The sequence below is a fragment of the Hyperoodon ampullatus genome (assembly GCF_949752795.1).
Source record: "Hyperoodon ampullatus genome assembly, chromosome: X".
Classification (NCBI taxonomy): Eukaryota; Metazoa; Chordata; class Mammalia; order Artiodactyla; family Ziphiidae; genus Hyperoodon; species Hyperoodon ampullatus.
In genome coordinates, this window is record NC_136913.1 from 59461099 (window position 1) to 59481638 (window position 20540).

General features: G+C 47.9%; 2 protein-coding genes across 2 annotated transcripts; both read left to right on the plus strand.

The window, feature by feature from the left end:
• Positions 1-1957: 1957 nt before the first annotated feature.
• Positions 1958-2830, plus strand: LOC307069690 (OTU domain-containing protein 6A-like; the record flags this gene model as incomplete). Its single annotated transcript, XM_079728043.1, has 1 exon — positions 1958-2830. The coding sequence occupies one exon, from the start codon at positions 1958-1960 to the stop codon at positions 2828-2830; it is 873 nt and encodes a 290-aa protein (XP_079584169.1).
• A 16513-nt stretch (positions 2831-19343) lies between these two features.
• Positions 19344-20216, plus strand: LOC307069691 (OTU domain-containing protein 6A-like; the record flags this gene model as incomplete). Its single annotated transcript, XM_079728044.1, has 1 exon — positions 19344-20216. One exon carries the CDS (start codon positions 19344-19346, stop codon positions 20214-20216), a length of 873 nt encoding a protein of 290 aa, XP_079584170.1.
• Positions 20217-20540: the final 324 nt, after the last annotated feature.

Consider the following 20540-nt stretch of genomic DNA (forward strand, 5'->3'; position numbering starts at 1 on the left):
CTCCGCAACGGGAGAGGCCACAGCGGTGAGAGGCCCGTGTACCGCAAAAAAAAAAAAAAAAAAAAATGTTAACAGGAATTTTCTCCCAGGAGAATTATGGAATTTAATTTCTCCAGATTATTGACAGTGAGCATATATTACAGTTTTATTTTATATTGTATTTCAATAAAAATCAATCAGTGTAAAGATTCCTAGATACTGTGAGACTCATTAAAATCATTTTGTAGTATTTTTTTCTGCAAACAAAAGACCTTTTTTAATTAAGAAAAACATCATTTAAAATTGCAAATGCTTTTCTTTTTTTAATGAAAAACAATTAGCCATGACTTTTTTCCAGTGAATAAAAATTTCCCTAACAGGCTTGCTCTAAATGTTAAATTTAAAAAATTTCAGTATTGTAGTGCTACCTCCATACACAATAGCTAGCATGATTAAAAGTTAAAAGCTTTCTTGAAACACAGAAAATCATTATAATGAATAATGCAAGTTAAAAAATTTTTAATTCAGTGTTTTCCTCAAAGTAGCTTCATATTTTAAGTACTCATTAGAAAAACGAAGCTGCAAAGTAATTTGTAAAATGAGACCACTACACATCTATCAGAATGACTAAAAATAAAAAATTATGACACCACCAAATGCTGGTGAGGATGCAGAGAAACCTGATTCCGCATACACTGCTGGTGAGAACGCACAATGGTACAACCACTCTGGAAAATAGCTTCTTCACAAACTAAACATACACTTATAATATGACCCAGAAATTGCACTCCTGGGCATTTTTTTCCCAGAGAAATGAAGCCTTGTGCTCACACAAAAAACCTGTATATGGATGTTTATAGCAGGGGTTGTAACAACCCCAAACTGGAAACAGCCCGGATGTCCTTCAACAGGTGAATGGTTAAGTGAACTACAGTACATCCATATCATGGAATCCTAGTTAGCAATAAAAACGACTGAAGTTTTGATATATGTAAAAACTTGGACCAATGTCCACTTTCCTCATTTGTAACAGGGAGGAGGTTGTCATAACAGCCTTCCTGTTTGGGAATTCAAGATACAGATGAGCAGAGTGGGGCAGGATGAGAGCATGTTTGAAAGAGCTTAGGGATTTTATTTTATTTTTTAGAACTTTTAGAGATTCAAAATAATCAGAAGGAAGTGGCTTGATGAAGGCCAACTGTCATGCTTCATGGGAGCCCATTTTGGAAGCTGGGAACCCAGGAGAAGGGGAGTTTAGGGTAGGTGCATTCTGTTGGCACAAGACGAAGTCTGCTCAGCTGTAGTGAACTTTAAGGTTGTTGCTTTCTCACACTGAGATGGGACAGGGTGGATTTGAGGCCTAAACTGAAAGGATTCTGTGTTCCCAGGAACATAAGGAAATATCTTGTTCTGATACACAAAATTAAGGGTTCATCAGTCAAGGCAACTAAAGAACTGGAGAGAGCCACATTGCCTCCTGAACACTGGGAGCAATGGGAAGTCCGGTGTCAGAGCACATTCATCTGGTGTAACAGTATTTGTCACGTGATTCTCAAGCACGACCAGTGTCTGCACTGTGTTCAGGCTAGGAAGTGAAGTACGCAGTTCAGAGCCCACGAAAATCTCCACAAGCTCAGTTGCTGCACGTAATGCACAAAGGCGGGATTTTACATCCGGGACAGGAACCCCGCTAAAACCGGAAGCACCCCTTGCTACGGGGTCTGATGGGGGCATATGTAGTGTCTCCCAACAGCCAATCCTAGTGCCAGGAGTGTTTAGGAGGCGTAGCCGTGGAGAGACAGTGGCCAATGGCAGAGAGGGCCGTTAATAGAGTGAGGGCAACCGCGGGTGAGGGGAAGAGAGTACAGCCGCCACGGGAGGCTGAGGAGCTCTAGCCAGTTGGGTGGTTAGACTGTTGACGCGAACTGTAGCGGTACTTCAGCCACCAAACTTCGATTCTCGCCTGCCCTTAAACATCATGGGAGATTCACAGAGTGAGCATCAGCGGATGTTACGACGCCACAAGCGCGAGAAGGCAGAGCTGCAGGCCCACATTCAGAGCATGAAGAGCTCGGTCCCCAAGAGCGACGAGAAGAGAAGAAAGCAGTTGCTCCTCGATATGGCCCGCCTCGAGGCCGAGATGGAGCAGAAGCACCAGCAGGAGCTGCAGAAGTTCCAGGAGAGTTTCCCTGATAACAGCAACGTCGATTCAGTCACTGAAGATCTGGGCAAGCTGGATCTCGAGGACAAGGCTCCTCACCTCTCGAGGGCACGGAGAAGGCGCGAAAGAAAGGTGGCCCTCGAGAGAGAAAGGCAGGAGAGGATGGCCAAGGCTGAGATGGAGCATCTGGCCAGCTTCCGCCATGACGAGGAAATGAAGCTCGACGCCATCCTGTGGGCCAGGAATCTGGAGATGAAGGATATCCCGGCCGGCGGCCACTGCATGTACCGCGCCATCCAAGACCAGCTGGTGTCCTCCGTGACCGTGGAGAGCCTGTGGAGGCGCACCGCCGAGTACATGTGGAAGCATGTCGAGGACTTCCTGCCCTTCTGCAGCGACCCCGTAACGGGCGACGCCTGCAGCCGCGACGACTTCTTGAGCTACTGCGACGACATCGTGTTCAGCGCGTCGTGTGGAGGCCAGCTCGAGCTGAGGGCCCTGTCGCACGTCCTGCAGACCCCCATCGAGGTGATCCAGGCCAACTCGCCCGCCGTCGTCTTCGGAGAGGAGTACACCAAGAAGCCGCTCACCCTGGTCTACAGGAGCTACTCCATGTACGGGGAGCACTACAACTCGGTGAAGCCGCTCGACGCCGGCTCCGTCAGGTGCCCCGCCTGCCGTCTCTTGTAGGCCCGCTGCCGCCATCACCGTGGCGGCTGCCGTTGGAGCCGAAGCTGCCGCCGCCGCGTCTCCTCAGCAGGCTCCGCTTTTTTCCTTCGGTTTTCTCAGGGTTTTGTTGATTCATTTTACTCAGAGTTCACCCCCTCTCTCCACCCCCGCCCCCCCTTCTTCCTCCCTCGCTCTTCTATCCTCCTCGACCGTCCCTGGGTTGCTTCTTTCACGGGGTTAGGGGGACCGGAGGCCGGTGACCAGGAAGACATCTGCACCGTCCTACCCTATTGGAGTGACTATGCCAAGTTCCCACCTTTCTTGCTCCGCGGCATGTGGGGTGGGGTCTTCCCCGACCGGGGCTCGAACCCGTGTCCCCAGGATTCTTAACCACTGAGCCACCAGGGAAGCCCTAGTATTTTGTTTTGTTTTTTCATAAAACCTTGTATGGTTGCAAATTAAGTACAGTTGTTTAGATGTTTTCGGAATTCTAAATAACGTTTGTTAACTTTAGAAGTTAAATGTAAGCGTTAAATGTAGAAAGTAGATTTACCTAAACTGATAGGCTAGATAAGGCTTGCTCTAAGATGTGAAAGATCTCAATTGAATTTCCTTTATTAAATATAAGAAAGGACATGACTTTATTCAAGTAGTTGATTCATTTCATTATATCTGCAATTGATGTGAAGTAAGAAGAGACAAACTGATAGGTAGTTTAACTTACTGTGAGGGGTGACGTCAACTAGTAAGTTTCCTTTATTCTCAGACGTAAAAGGGTATAACTTTGTTGAAGCACTTGGTCCACTTTGTTCTATCTACAACTGGTATGAGTGTGAAAGATCTGAACTTAGTCGTTTTCCTTAATTCTTAGAGATAAAAAGTATTTAAAGAGAGATTTTAAAAAGTATTAAAGTAGTTGATTCATTTTGTTATATCTGCAACTGCTATGAAGCACAAAAAAAATGAGCAATATACTTTTGCTGATATTTGAGACTTGTTGATATCTTGAATTTGCCCAAAAAAAGTAAAAGTGAAATGATTTGCAGTAAACAATTAAAAAAATTTAACCTTTAGGTCCTGTATTTCAGTGAGATTACTTAAATTCATTTAAAAATTCTTCGTACCCACCAAATGTTCTAAACTAAAACATACGAAGGGGAAAAGGCGAACAGTAGTTTGTTTAAAGAATAAAAGCAGTTTAAAAAAATACCTGGTTTTCTATTTTTGTATAGCTGACTGAGTTCATATAGAGTTTGTATCCCAGGATCGACTTCAGCAAAGGAATCCTGGAGGGTTAGGGAGCAGGAGTGAAGGGGGAGGACAGAGTGACAGATGAGGCTTTTGGAAGGAGGAATGGGCCTGCAGTCCTGATGGTGGTCTGGAGTGGAATATCTCCCAGGGAAGGATATAGGGAGAAATAAGATAGTTGAAGCTATCCTGAGTTGATGTTTCACTCAGTGAACACATCATGAAATGGCTCCAGTTAAGGATGTTCTCATTGCTATGCATGACAAAGGATTCTCACTTTCAAAAACTTGCCAGTCCAGGGCTAGTTGCAGGAGGGAAAGAAGTGCCACTGTTTTTTTCTTTTTTTTTTTTTTGAAGGCAGGGTGTGTGTTGGGGGGAATCTCTTTTCAAAATACAAATATAGAAATCCTGCCAGATAGCTCACTGTGTAAATGTGTGCATCAGATACATTTTCAGATAGCCAGCTGGCTGAGAAGAGGAAGTCCCTGAGAAGACTAGGTATTTGGCCGCATTGTGAGAAGAGCGCCTTTTATAGGGATGAGAATGCTGGCTGGGGAAGGAAGAATAGGCCAGGAAGGGAGGCATAATCTATAGAAGGGGGCCTGGCTGGGAAAAAGGGTGAAAACTGGGGAAGGGGTCAGTCTAGGAGGATGAATGGGCCGTGGCAGGGGAAAGGGGACGAGGCAGAAGAAGGGGAGACGGCTAGGTAAGGACACCTGTGTGGACTGGGGCACAGGGTGAAGAAGGAGGCCAGGCTAGGAAGGGGATAATGGAGTGGGGGCTGCTTAGGGAAGGAGGACTCGGCTGGTCAAGGGAAAGAGGCTTAGTTGAGTTAGGAGGCAAAGGATGAGAGAGGAATCCTTGAGTGTTAAAGGGGAAAAGTCCTGGGGAATGGCACCTGACCAGGGAAAGAGATCTGGCTGGGAAAGTAGGCTTAAGCTGGGGAAGAGGGTGAGGCTGGGGAAGGGGCCTGGATGTGGGAAGGGGCCTGTCTTGGAAAAGGAGCACAGACTTGATAGGGTGGCACAAGCTGAGGATGGGAGACTGGCTGGGCTGGGGGAGATTGGGGGGTGAAAATATCCTGGCAGGGAAAGGTGGCCTGCCTGGGGAGGGGCTCTGGCAGGGGAATGGGGCCTGGGAAGGAGGCACAGGCAAGGAAAGGAAGCTGGTGTCGGGAGAGGTTCGAATGCTGAGACCGACATAGGCTGGGCATGGGATAATAGGTGTGTTGATGGACCTGGCTGGAAGAGGGGGATTAGCAAGTGGGGAGGGCCTGCTAGGGCAGGGATCCTGCCTGGGAAGGAAGGCGTGTGTCCTGGCTGAGGGAGGGCACATGGTTGAGGAAAGGGACCTAGCTGGGGGCACAGGCTAGGGATGGGGAGAAGGTCTGGCTGAGGAGGGGGAATAAGCTAGGGAAGGGGTTTGGTTGAGGAAGGGGTATACCGGTTGAGGAAAGGTACCTTACTGGGAAGGAGGCCCGCCTAGGGAAATGAGCTTAGACTGGGGGAGAGGCTGTTAGGTCCCTGGGTGAAGAGAGCCTGGCTGTGGGGAGGAGTCTGGCTGGGAAAGACTTCCCAGCTGGGGGCATGTGTGTGTGAAGGGGTCCAGGCAGGGAAATGTCACATGGTTGGGGAGGGGACTTTACTGGTGATGGAGAGCTGAGAGAGGAGGATGCTTGGCCAGGGAAGGAGGCCTTTTTTTTTTTTTTTTCTGGGGGTGGCAGAAGTGTGTTTGTTCTGGGTCCACCCACCGAGCCAATTAGGGTGCTGGGGACGCGAAGCGGATGTAAAGGGTGGGCCGAGACCGTCCCGGGGACGGCCTAGGCCTCCACGGCCCGGCCGTTGATGACGCGGATGTGGCGGATGATGTCGTGGATGACTTCTGACGTGGTGCCCTGGCCCCCGATGTCTGGGGTGTGCATATTTTCATTGTCCATGGATGCCAAGACGGCCTTGCGGATGGAGGTGGCGTAGGAGTGGAGCTTGAGGTGGTCGAGCATCATGCGACTTGGCACTGGCTATGAAAGGCCAGTGAAGGGGGAACTCCTTGGCAAAGTGGTCCAGCTGAAAAGGGAAAAGGCTGGGCACAAGCACCTGGCTATGAGAAGGAGGCCCTTTCTGGAGAAGGGGGTCCCGTGAGGGCAAGGGGACAAAGGGTTGAAAAGGGGCTTTGCCTGGGGAAGGGTAGCCTGGCTAAGGAGGCTGTCAACAGGGTCTCAGGTCGGGGAACAGGCCCTGGCTGGGTGAGGGGCCTGCGAGCAGAAGGGTCCTGCATGGGGAATAACACAGGCTGGGGTTGAGGCCTGCCTGGGGAGGGGAGGCTGGCAGCATAGGACGGTAAAGAGGCTGGGCTGTGGCCCAGGGTGGGAAAACTTCAGGCAAGTGGCTAGAGGCTGGAGAGAGGGACACAGGCTGGTAAGATGGCTGGTTTAGAAAGGGGGCCAATCCAAAGAAGGAGGCATAGGCTGAGGAAGAGGCTCTGGCTGGGGAAAGGGGCCTGGCCGGGCAAGGGGACATAGGCTGGGGAAGGAAAAGCAAGTTGGGTCAGGGAGCCTGGGCACGGGCTGGCGGGGGTGGGTGGGTAAGAAGCTGGGGCAGGGGCCGGGGCAGGGGCCTGGGTAGGGTTGCTGCAAAAGAGGAGACTGGCTGGGAATGTGACTCCGCTGGGGTGAGGGTCTAGGTGGGTATAGGGGAAGCCTGCCTAGGAGGGGAAGGGAACCAGGCTAGGGAGGTAGCCTTGGCCAGGGAAGGGGGCATAGGTAGCTGGGGAGGCAGGTCTAAACGGACAAAGAGAGCCCGGCTGAGAAGAGGGCCTGGCTGGCTTGGAAGCACAGGCAGGTTAAGGGCTTCTGATGGGGGATGGGCTTATCTGCTGGGGCAGGGTGCATAATGTGGGGAAATGGGACTACCTGGGGAAGGGGGCCTGGTTCCAAGGGGGTATAGACTGAGGAGCAGGGTTAGGGAAGTGAGGAAGAGGGAATAATAGGCTGGTGACAAGGACCAGGGGCCTGCTTGGTATAGGGTATGAATTGGTATAAGGTGAAAAAGGGATTCCTGGCTTTTGCATGGGGAAGGGCTAGGGAGTGGCACCTGGCTAGGGGAGGAGGCACTCGCTAGGGAAGTTATCTGCACATAAAGTTGGGAGGCGCTGGATGCAGAGGGGCCACTGTTGTGAAGGCAGGGTGCACTGGCCAAGGAAGGGGGCATGGCCGCGGAAGAGGGCATAGGTTGGTGAAGAGGGCACTGCCTGGATAATGTGGGCCTTGCTGGGAGTGGGGGGAGGGCCTGGTGCTGCCCACGGAATTCTGCCCAGCAGAAGGCAGCAAACAAACCAGCAGAGTCCCATTTTACAGGCTTCTTTCTCCCTAAATACAAGAGAAATCACTATTCTGTCTAGGGAACCCTTAAGATCTCACTGGGCCTGTCCCAACTTCCTCCACTGGGTTTGCCTTCAGCTGGAAGGATGGGGAAGAGTAAACCCAGGCCAGATTCCAACCAGGCCCAGAGCACAAGCCAAGAAGGGGCCTTCGCTGTGGGATCTGGCAGGACATGAGGGATTTGCGGTCTGTTCCATTTTGTAACAGTGACCACAGTCACTGAGGACAGTTGACTGTTCTGGGCAATTGTGTGTGCATAAGCCATGGGGTACTGTTCCCAAAGGGGTTCAATTCCAGAAGCAACTTTCATTCATTTACTTACCATTCTTCATTTACTCCTCATGATCATGCACTTTTGCCTTAGCAGCCAAAGACAAGGACACCTATCTGGATTTGAAGCCCCGCTCATATACCCACTTCCTAGCTTTGTGACTTGGATTAAGTCATCTAATCTTTCTGGGCTTCGGTTACCTCATCAGTAACATGGGACAGTTATTGCCCGTCTTAGAGGTATCTCTTGGGATGTTAGGTACATTAAATGAAAATATGTATAAAATGTGCAATAAATGTATCATTACCTAGGGGCCTAAGACTATAACACTATCAGCTGTGGCAGCAACCACCCCTTCATTCTGTCTACAGTAATTTTGGAGCCACTTGGCCTCTTCCCACAGGTCCTACAGTGGAAGCCAAAACTTCTTGGTCTGCAGCGTGAAAGCAAATCCCACTGGGGCTTAGCAGAGTGTCCTCTTGGGGACGGGGGGGCCTGTGTGCGGGGACTCCTCAGGCCAGTCAGTATCTTCCTTCCTTCCACCCTTTTTCTACACACACACATACACATGCGTATTTTAAAAAAACCAAATTGGTATCATTCTATTTGAACTACTTTTTTTTTTTAACTTAACAATACATTATAAGCATTTCCTTCTCTCCTTAGTCTTCAATACGATGATTTTAATGCCTGCATTCTAGCCTGTGAATGTGCCACAATTTATTTGTCCTATTCTATTGCTGGACATTTAGATTGCTTTCAATTTCTCACTGCTACAAATATGCGACTGTAATATCCTTGTAGCTGAGTCTTTGTCTATATTTCTGATTATTCCCCTTTGATAAGATTTCTAGAAGTGATCTAGGTCCAAAGGAGAGGCTTTCAATGCATACTGGTAAATTGCCCTCCAGAAGGAGTGAGCCAATGTACACTCTCAGGGTGTGAGAGTGTTATTTTCCCATATAGTTGCAAACACTGAAAATTATCATCTTTGCTCATTTGTTAGGTGAAAAATGCTGTATTAGTTGACCCTCTGTTGATTACTAGTAAGGTAGAATATTCCTCTAAGTATTTGTTAGCATGTCTATTTCATTCATGCTGGAACAAATAATTCTTAATTTATTGCCTGTTCCTGACATTTGCTTAATTTTTTATGGGTAAGTTTGTCTTCTTCTTACGGATTTGTAATAGGTCCTTCCACTTTTCATTCGGATATTTTTTAAAACTAGTTTTTCCCATACATTATTAGGCTCTCAGTGTTGTTTCTGACTTTTTGCGTGTGCTCAAGTTTAAAATTGTAAGGGAGTCTATCTATCGATCTTTTTCTTTATGGTTTCTGTCTTGGTATCTTGCTTAGAAAGGGCTTCCCCATCCCGAGGTTGCATCAATATTCGTATATACTTTCAAGTTTCTTATGCTTTCTCTTTATATTTAACACTATTTAACATATCCACCTGGAAATTACTTGGGTGGAGGACAAGGACATAAACTGATTTTCTCCAATTATGGTAATTAACCAGTTAGCCGAACACCACTTACTGAATAATCCACCATTTCACCACTGATTTCAAGTGCCACCTTCCACATATATGACATTCTTATGAGAGGGTAAATCTCGTTTCAGCCAGTCCCACAGAATAACTGCATTCCAGTGACCTCCATGTGAAACTGCCAGCTGTCCATTCATCCATTCACTCCATATTTACTGAAGAGAATGGTGATAAACAGTAGAGGTAGAGAGATAAAGATCCAGTCCCAGCGCTCACCATCTAGTAGAGATGGCAGATCGGAAAATAGACAGAAATAAACAGAAGGCAGCATGACCAGTGCTGTGATGAAAGGAAGCACAGAGGAAGGACACTTCATCAGACCTGGGGTGGCAGGGAGGCTTAGGAGGAGCTCGCAGAGAACACAGCCAGAGCAAAGGCAGGAGTGAAAGAACAGGGTGTCGGGACTTCCCTGGTGGCCCAGAGGTTGGGAGTTTTCCTTCCAATGCAGGGGGTGAGGGTTCGATCCCTGGTCGGGAAGCTGGGATCCCACGTGCCTTGAGGCCAACAAACCAAAACACAAAACGGAAGCAGTGTTGTAACAAATTCAATAAAGACTTTAAAAAAAAATGGTCCACATTTAAAAAAAAAAAAAGAACATGGTGTGTCCGTGTTCAGTGGAGCTGGAGGGTAGAGGTGACAGGTGAGGGAGCTGTGGGAAAGAAGCTGCAGAGGGAGGCTGGCATGGTCTCCCAGCTTTAGTAACCATCGGTTTTACTCATAATATTACAAATTAAATAAATACACATTGAATGAGATACCATTTTTCATCAGTCAGATTAGCAAAGAAGTCAAGTTTGATAATATGCTGTGTTGATGGGAGAATGCAGAAACAGGCATTCTCAAACATACTGTTTCCCTTGTACATGACTAAAGAATATATTTTAAATGATACTATGGGTTGCTTTTGAGGAGGGGAACCAAGTTGCTGGGGGAAAAGGATGGGACGGAGCTTTGCACTGTGTAATCTCTTAAACGGCTGATATTTTGAACTATATGAGTTAATAAATAAATCTAAGCCTAACTAACTCACTAAATAAAACGCACATAGCTTTTGAACTGGCAGTCTATATCCAGGGATCTATACTACAGGTATACGTATTATACGGCAGTATATTTCAAGGCTATTCATTAGAGTGTTGTTTGTGCAAGTAAAACTCTAGATACAACCTAAATATCCTCAGTGAGGACTAGCTGAGTAAATTTTGCATCATCCATATGAATTGTTTCCTCTAGGGAGAGGGAAAGAAATGGGTGGGTGGGAGGAGGAAGGTGTTGAGCTTTTTCCTTTTAAACTATGTCCTTCGATAGAGTTGGATTTTTTTATTGCAAGGCTATATATCACCTCATTCTCTCTCCTGCCAGCCCCTGGCAACCAACATTCTACTCTCTGTCTCTCAATTTGACTACCCTATGTACCTCATATAAGTGGAATCATACAATATTTGTCCTTTTGTGACTGGCTTATTTCACATAGCATAATGTCTTCAAGCTTCATCCACGTTGTAGCAGGTGTCAGAATTTCCTTTTTAAAGCTGAATAATAGTCCATCGTGTGTATATACCACATTTTGTTTATCCATTATATCATTGAATTCTTAAGTAGAAATTTGTATCTATGTATCATCTAAAAACTAGAAAAAATGATTTCAAAACACTATTTCCTTCCTTCCTCTTCCTCTGGGATAATTTAAATATCATAGGAATTATCTGCTCCTTGAAAGTTTGAAATAGTCCATATACTTGTGAAATTGCGCCGGGGCCTTTTTTTGAAGTGAGACTCTTTGACAGTCAGGTAGAGTCCCTGGAAGAAAAGCTATGCTGTGTAAAACAACCATAATTTATCTAAAATAGATAGGGACAAAAATTAGACAACAAAGTCAGGAGGTAAAGAGTAAATGTGAAATTTTTCTTATCTCTCAGAGGGTGAATCAAAGATACCATTTCAGTTTTGAAGTTGAAAAATTGAGAATTGTAGGCTTAAGCGTGGGGCTTACCGTCATAAAAATAACCACCAGTAGAACTAAAAGCGAATTGCCTATGCTCCCATTTAGAAGATTTAAAAAAAAAGAATAAAGGAAAGAGAAAACCTAGCCCTTGGAGCAACAGATAGAAAACAAAGGAAAGAGAAATAGTGAACTGGCCTTTTGTCATGGGGTCGCGGAGGGCGAGGGAGGAGCCAGGTAGCTTGTGCCTTTTTTTCCTGGCGTCTTCATTTTTACTTTGGTTTAAATTATTTTGCATATGGAGATACCAAGGTTGTGCTCTGCGTCTGTGGCCTGTTCCTACTTGGAAAAAGAAGACATCTTCTTATCTCATTTTGATTCTGTTTTATTTCGGTGGGTATCTCCTAGGGGGATTATGCATATGCTCATTAACTCAGCCATCAAGTCCCAACTTGACTTTGAATAGGAAAAATGTGCCCCTTAAATATGTTTACTGCTCCTGAATTAATCTTGCCAAAACACTTTGTTAACCATTGACCTAGATGATCTCTGTAGGCCCTTCCAGCTCCCTCTGTGCCTGTTTTGGTTTCTCTGTCTCTCTATCTCTCTGTCTCTGTCTCTGTCTCTCTCCTTTACACACACACACACACACACACACACACACACACACACACACAGAAATCTAGGACCTGTCTCTGAACATTGTGTATGACCCCACAACACTACGTGGCAGAAACAATAGGGAAGCAGTCTTGGTTTGGCGTAAGAAAGAAATGTTTTGATAATCAGAGCTATTCAAAGATATGAAAAACCATCTCACAAGGTGGCGAGTTCTCTGTTATTGGAGATGTGTAAGCCCAGGCTGGATAGCCACCACCTCAGAGGTTTTCAGGCCATTCAAGCGTCTAATGGGGATTTAGAAGAAATTTGAAAACAAAAGAGGTTTCTTTTACTTAGAGGTGGGGAGTGAGGCAGAAGAGAACCACAGAAGCCCCTGGGCATGGGGAAGGCCTGGGCTGGGAGCTGGGGGAGCACTAAAGGAGATTTGCCAGGCCTCTTTTACTCAGTTGAGTCCTCTTTCTAGAACCACAGAAATGTTCATCCCTCCCCCAGGGATGGCCCTGATGAGTCTTGAGTTTGGAAACAGAAGAGTATTGTGGAGCTGCAGGAATAGCCTAAGGTGGAGACACCACAACTGCAATGTTGACTCCAGCCCTTGTTCCGAAGTGCAAAACTACCGGTTGAGCGGGCTTGCAGAGTTGCCCAAGGGACCTGTTCTAATGAATAGCCTAGAAACACTGGAATACATTCTCAAGTGTGTAAATAGTGCTTCTGACATATCTGAGGGGGCTTGAAAACAGTTTAAGTATCCTAATCAGTTCAACCAAATACACTGAGTATCTCTACTAGCAGGCACTGCTGGCTGGGCAGGGGCCCAGGAAGGCCAGGGTAGGGGCCCCAAAATAATTAAGACTGAGTTTGTGCTCTCCATGGCAGCCTCACGGCCTCGGAGATGAGAAGCACACAAATCCAAGTGACTGCCAACCCAAGGCCCACCCTTAAGTGCTGTGGTCCAGTTAAGAAGATGAGGAAGTGAAGTGGGAATGCTCTGGGCCAGCTTGGAGTAGGGAGGAAGAGGGAACGGGAAGCTCGGAAAGTTCATCTCAGATTTAGGGGGGAAGCCCTCAAGGGAAGAGCGTCCCAGGCTGTGAGGACCCCAGGAGGCAAACACCAGAGGTGGCAGTGGGCGAGACACGAGTAAAGAAGGGTTGTTCGGGCTTCCCTGGTGGCGCAGTGGTTGAGAGTCTGCCTGGGTGCGCGCCCGCCCGCCCGCTCAAGTGGCCGGGCGGGGGGTCGGCCCGCGCTCCGGGTGGCTTTGCCACGGTCGCTAGTCGCGACTCTGTAGGCGGAAGCGTGGAGACGAGCCTGAGCGTCAGGCTCCCCACACACAACCGCGTGACCCGGGGACTTTCCCCAGGGTGTGCAAAAGCACAGGCACCCCCTCAGTCAGGAGATGGGGGCGGGGAAGGATGCTCCCGCGTGTTCGCGGGAAGAGGGGTGAGGGCGCGGGGCCAGGGAAGCTGAGCCACGGGGGCCTGGGAGGGGAGGCCGCCTGGGCGGGGTGGGGCATGGCGGGGGAAGTGACTCAAGGCCAGAGGCGGACAGGCCCACGGAAAGCAAGGGTGGGGGAGGCGCGGGGAATGGGCGATCCTGAATCGAGAGTCTGCCTGCCAATGCAGGGGACACGGGTTCGTGCCCCGGTCTGGGAGGATCCCACATGCCGCGGAGCGGCTGGGCCTGTGGGCCATGGCCGCTGGGCCTGCGCGTCCGGAGCCTGTGCTCCGCAATGGGAGGGGCCACGGCAGTGAGAGGCCCGCGTACCACAAAAAAAAAAAAAAAAAAAAAAAAAAAGAAGGGTTGTTCGCATCTCCAGCGTCTGTTTCCCTCCATTACCACAAAAGCCTCCAATCTCCTTTTTGGGGGTGCGAACCCCTGTCACCCTCTTGGGGTGACAGCGGTTCACCTCCAGGACCCTCCCCTTTCAGGTCTGCCAATCAAAGCACCGATTCTTCCGGGCCACAGTGATTGGCTCAAGGTGAATCTATGGCTTGGGCCCGCCCAATCAGAGTGAAGCCCATGAGCACACGCGCTCTGTTGCTCCTTTGAACCTGTGAGAAACAAAATCCGGAGCCCCTGCCATCTTGCATCTGTGGGAGCTGGCAGGGGAGGGACTGCAGTGACCAGGGTGGCCGAGGTGAATCCACCAAGGTTCATCACCAAATTGAGTCACCTCCTAGGAAGAGGCTAATAATAAGGCGTTCCTGGAATTGGAGGTGAGTTCAAAGTTCTTGGAAAATCACGTCAGAATTTTGTTTGAAACAAAAGCGGAAGGAAATGGGCAGCGGCAGCGGTGTTTTCCCATGTCCACGAAGCCGCTTTATCTGGGCTTCTCAGCTACCTTGAAACCAAGAACGGGCTACTCGGGGTATTCTAGCCCCTGGGGAGTGGGCTCTCTAAGGAGTAAGTGAGAACTCGGGGGCCTGTGGCAGTCTGATGTGAATGAGTGTTTGTCCATTCCCAGGAATGCAAGCATCCCTGAGGGGTCCTGGGAGTAACCGGGTTCTGATCCCAGTCATGAGTTTCTGATCATGAGCTGCCTTCCCGTAGGGCCCAGATTCAGTGACCAGCCACATCGGAGAAGAGAGACTATTTCTGCCACTTGCTCCATCCTTTGTGGAAAAAAGTCTTCTGTACTCTAGAGGCAATAGAATCCGTTAAAAGTTTGTTTTTCAGAAGGAATGAGACATCAGAGCTATGCTTTAGACATAAGGAATCTTAGGGGAAAGAATGGATTGCAAGGAGAGAGATTGGAGGCAAGAAGCTGATTTGAGAGGCTGTCTTTTCATCCATGACAGACGAGGCTGACCTGGCCTGGGGCTGTGGCAGCAGGGAGAGAACAGGGGACCAAAGTGATGGACACTGGGAGTAGAATTAACATTTGTTTTATGTGGCGGGTAAAGACAAAGACAGGATCAGAGGTGATTCCCTGGTTTCTGGCTGGAGTAACTCAGGAAAAGGTCCACTGAGATAGGCCCTTAAAAATCCCTTCAGTTACCAATCAAGTAGAGTGTCCCCAGTTTCACGTATACAACCTTTGTACACTAAAGCTTTTTGTACCTCTGAGCCAAACTGAAAGGAGCATGTGAGTGAGCACAGACTATCTTAGAAAGGATACACAAGAAACTCAAGGAGTCCAACTCAGCAGCTGAGAATAGGGTGTAAAAGCACTGATGATTCAAAATAGAAATAGAGTTTAAAATTTTAACTATATAATCAAATTTTAAGAATAAAAGCAGTTCAGGATTTCCCGGGTCGTCCAGTGGTCAGGACTCCACGCTTTCACTGCCAAGGGCCCGAGTTCAATCCCTGGTCAGGGAACTAAGATCCCACAAGCCACATGGCATAGCCAAATAAATAAATAAATAAAAGCAGTAGCAAGACAAGAGTGTGTCAGCCATCAGTAGTCACGAAGCTCAGATTTTTTCAGTTGATAATAATAAGACAGGAGCTTCAGCAGGACAATGCAGGGAGGGCTCTACATCCTTCCTCCTGTAGTTCTCTAGTAGGTAACTATTTGACCACAGTTCACAGCCTGTCTCTTTGTCATACACACATCCCACTGCTTTCAAGGAAAGCAAATAATCCTCAGAGACAGTAAAGTCTAAATTCCACATCTTTTGGTTAAAATGGTAAATTGTATTTATTTTACTATAATAAAAATCATATTATATATACATATGTATACATATCCATTTATACAGTTATATACATACAGATACATGCATATATAAATGAAACACTAAAAAGCTACAAGCCAAATGTCAGCAGTGAATTGTGAAGTCTGAATTGTGAGATTATGAGATTTTTACTTTCTTTTATTTGTTTTTGGCTTTGTAGGGTCTTTGTTGCTGCACGAGGCTTTCTCTAATTGCCCTGAGCGGGGGCTACTCTTTGTTGCAGTGTGCGGGCTTCTCATTGCGGTGGCTTCTCTTGTTGTGGAGCACGGGCTCTAGGCACGCGAGCTTCAGTAGTTGTGGCACACGGGCTTAGTTGCTCCGAGGCATGTGGGATCTTCCTGGACCAGGGCTTGAACCTGTGTCCACTGCATTGGCAGGTGGATTCTTAACCAGTGCACCACCAGGGAAGCCCGAACACATTACTTTTTCAGGGAAAAATAAGTGTGTTTCTTTAAATCCACTTGAGTTTGCTTGAACAGGCTCTTTGCTTTGGCCAAGGAGGAGGCAGGCCCTAGGGGCAGATGCACGTGTGTTCCAGCGCAGGAATTTCTCCTCTCCAGGCCTGCCCTCCACCTTTACAAGGCGATTTCAGGCTTGCAGAGCTCATGAAGAGTCTCTCGCTCACACATGGGCATTGTCAGAGGGCATGTACAAGGCCTCTTTGAATCTCATAGATGAATTTACAACCGTTTCATGAGGGATTCCTCCCGATGGCCCCAGAAACTATGTTGGGACTGTTCTGCCTGACTTACAGCCAAGAGTCATGTCAAGGCTGCGTGTGGCAGCAGCACAGTGCGGTGGGAAAAGTGACACAGACGAGTCAGCCGTGGAATTCTGCAGTGTGACCATCAGCCCAACACTCCCCCTCTCTGGCCCTTCCTTCCTTCATTGCTAAGATGAGGGGATCATTAATTCCATTAAAAGCAGTATAATTGTTTCCTGAAATCGGACCCACAATGGATTTTGAGTTTTGCATCATTTGCAAAGCAGTTTCTGTTTCTTTCTTCTGCTTCTACTGATGCAGAGACCTGAGGCCCACTACAATGCCTTGTCTAAAAGCAGAACCACTAAACCTTGGTGACACAAAGAAATTGCCGCAGAAACTTTGAAATTTAAGAACTTTCTGTTTTGCTTTGTTGTTTGTTGTTTTGACTTTTTACTTTGAGCCAGGTCAAATTTTTAGCCTTGATGTATTTCCCTCACTGACCTTTGAAGAGAGAAGGGAGGTCCCCAGAGGCCAAGGTGGGGAGGGCGATAGGCAGACAGGATGGCAGGGAGCACCGCTTAGAGTTCTGTTAACGAACAAAATTCACCTGAGTGAATTTGAAGATCAATTGGCTTTATTCAGCAATTCACAAATCGGACAGCATCCCATCTAGCAAGCAGAGAGCAGCTCCAAGGAACTGTACAAAATGGAAGGTTTTGAAAGGCAGAGAAGGGGTGGGACAAAGAAGTCATCAACAAAATAAGGGGTTATTTCAGACAAAGGTCACCTTCCTTTTGGGGAAGGCAGGGGTCTATGTGGCAGACTACCTCACTAGTGCTGGCCAGGAAATTCCAGACTGACTGGTTAAAGTCACTTTCATGGGATGGGCTAAAACTGCAATTTGGTTACGTATTAAGTCTTGGTTTACTGATGTGGGGCATAGCACACGTGACTTCATTTTGGGCCTGTTGTTTCTTTGTTTAACAGTTCTATTTGAGTAGAATAGGCATGGCAAGAATAAACACAAAATGTTAACAGAGGGCTTCCCCGGTGGCGCAGTGGTTGAGAGTCTGCCTGCCGATGCAGGGGACACGGGTTCGTGCCCCGGTCCGAGAAGATCCCACATGCCGCGGAGCGGCTGGGCCCGCGAGCCATGGCCGCTGAGCCTGCGCGTCCAGAGCCTGTGCTCCGCAACGGGAGAGGCCACAGCGGTGAGAGGCCCGTGTACCGCAAAAAAAAAAAAAAAAAAAATGTTAACAGGGGTTTTCTCCCAGGAGAATTATGGAATTTAATTTCTCCAGATTATTGACAGTGAGCATATATTACAGTTTTATTTTATATTGTATTTCAATAAAAATCAATCAGTGTAAAGATTCCTAGATACTGTGAGACTCATTAAAATCATTTTGTAGTATTTTTTTCTGCAAACAAAAGACCTTTTTTAATTAAGAAAAACATCATTTAAAATTGCAAATGCTTTTCTTTTTTTAATGAAAAAACAATTAGCCATGACTTTTTTCCAGTGAATAAAAATTTCCCTAACAGGCTTGCTCTAAATGTTAAATTTAAAAAATTTCAGTATTGTAGTGCTACCTCCATACACAATAGCTAGCATGATTAAAAGTTAAAAGCTTTCTTGAAACACAGAAAATCATTATAATGAATAATGCAAGTTAAAAAATTTTTAATTCAGTGTTTTCCTCAAAGTAGCTTCATATTTTAAGTACTCATTAGAAAAACGAAGCTGCAAAGTAATTTGTAAAATGAGACCACTACACATCTATCAGAATGACTAAAAATAAAAAATTATGACACCACCAAATGCTGGTGAGGATGCAGAGAAACCTGATTCCGCATACACTGCTGGTGAGAACGCACAATGGTACAACCACTCTGGAAAATAGCTTCTTCACAAACTAAACATACACTTATAATATGACCCAGAAATTGCACTCCTGGGCATTTTTTTCCCAGAGAAATGAAGCCTTGTGCTCACACAAAAAACCTGTATATGGATGTTTATAGCAGGGGTTGTAACAACCCCAAACTGGAAACAGCCCGGATGTCCTTCAACAGGTGAATGGTTAAGTGAACTACAGTACATCCATATCATGGAATCCTAGTTAGCAATAAAAACGACTGAAGTTTTGATATATGTAAAAACTTGGACCAATGTCCACTTTCCTCATTTGTAACAGGGAGGAGGTTGTCATAACAGCCTTCCTGTTTGGGAATTCAAGATACAGATGAGCAGAGTGGGGCAGGATGAGAGCATGTTTGAAAGAGCTTAGGGATTTTATTTTATTTTTTAGAACTTTTAGAGATTCAAAATAATCAGAAGGAAGTGGCTTGATGAAGGCCAACTGTCATGCTTCATGGGAGCCCATTTTGGAAGCTGGGAACCCAGGAGAAGGGGAGTTTAGGGTAGGTGCATTCTGTTGGCACAAGACGAAGTCTGCTCAGCTGTAGTGAACTTTAAGGTTGTTGCTTTCTCACACTGAGATGGGACAGGGTGGATTTGAGGCCTAAACTGAAAGGATTCTGTGTTCCCAGGAACATAAGGAAATATCTTGTTCTGATACACAAAATTAAGGGTTCATCAGTCAAGGCAACTAAAGAACTGGAGAGAGCCACATTGCCTCCTGAACACTGGGAGCAATGGGAAGTCCGGTGTCAGAGCACATTCATCTGGTGTAACAGTATTTGTCACGTGATTCTCAAGCACGACCAGTGTCTGCACTGTGTTCAGGCTAGGAAGTGAAGTACGCAGTTCAGAGCCCACGAAAATCTCCACAAGCTCAGTTGCTGCACGTAATGCACAAAGGCGGGATTTTACATCCGGGACAGGAACCCCGCTAAAACCGGAAGCACCCCTTGCTACGGGGTCTGATGGGGGCATATGTAGTGTCTCCCAACAGCCAATCCTAGTGCCAGGAGTGTTTAGGAGGCGTAGCCGTGGAGAGACAGTGGCCAATGGCAGAGAGGGCCGTTAATAGAGTGAGGGCAACCGCGGGTGAGGGGAAGAGAGTACAGCCGCCACGGGAGGCTGAGGAGCTCTAGCCAGTTGGGTGGTTAGACTGTTGACGCGAACTGTAGCGGTACTTCAGCCACCAAACTTCGATTCTCGCCTGCCCTTAAACATCATGGGAGATTCACAGAGTGAGCATCAGCGGATGTTACGACGCCACAAGCGCGAGAAGGCAGAGCTGCAGGCCCACATTCAGAGCATGAAGAGCTCGGTCCCCAAGAGCGACGAGAAGAGAAGAAAGCAGTTGCTCCTCGATATGGCCCGCCTCGAGGCCGAGATGGAGCAGAAGCACCAGCAGGAGCTGCAGAAGTTCCAGGAGAGTTTCCCTGATAACAGCAACGTCGATTCAGTCACTGAAGATCTGGGCAAGCTGGATCTCGAGGACAAGGCTCCTCACCTCTCGAGGGCACGGAGAAGGCGCGAAAGAAAGGTGGCCCTCGAGAGAGAAAGGCAGGAGAGGATGGCCAAGGCTGAGATGGAGCATCTGGCCAGCTTCCGCCATGACGAGGAAATGAAGCTCGACGCCATCCTGTGGGCCAGGAATCTGGAGATGAAGGATATCCCGGCCGGCGGCCACTGCATGTACCGCGCCATCCAAGACCAGCTGGTGTCCTCCGTGACCGTGGAGAGCCTGTGGAGGCGCACCGCCGAGTACATGTGGAAGCATGTCGAGGACTTCCTGCCCTTCTGCAGCGACCCCGTAACGGGCGACGCCTGCAGCCGCGACGACTTCTTGAGCTACTGCGACGACATCGTGTTCAGCGCGTCGTGTGGAGGCCAGCTCGAGCTGAGGGCCCTGTCGCACGTCCTGCAGACCCCCATCGAGGTGATCCAGGCCAACTCGCCCGCCGTCGTCTTCGGAGAGGAGTACACCAAGAAGCCGCTCACCCTGGTCTACAGGAGCTACTCCATGTACGGGGAGCACTACAACTCGGTGAAGCCGCTCGACGCCGGCTCCGTCAGGTGCCCCGCCTGCCGTCTCTTGTAGGCCCGCTGCCGCCATCACCGTGGCGGCTGCCGTTGGAGCCGAAGCTGCCGCCGCCGCGTCTCCTCAGCAGGCTCCGCTTTTTTCCTTCGGTTTTCTCAGGGTTTTGTTGATTCATTTTACTCAGAGTTCACCCCCTCTCTCCACCCCCGCCCCCCCTTCTTCCTCCCTCGCTCTTCTATCCTCCTCGACCGTCCCTGGGTTGCTTCTTTCACGGGGTTAGGGGGACCGGAGGCCGGTGACCAGGAAGACATCTGCACCGTCCTACCCTATTGGAGTGACTATGCCAAGTTCCCACCTTTCTTGCTCCGCGGCATGTGGGGTGGG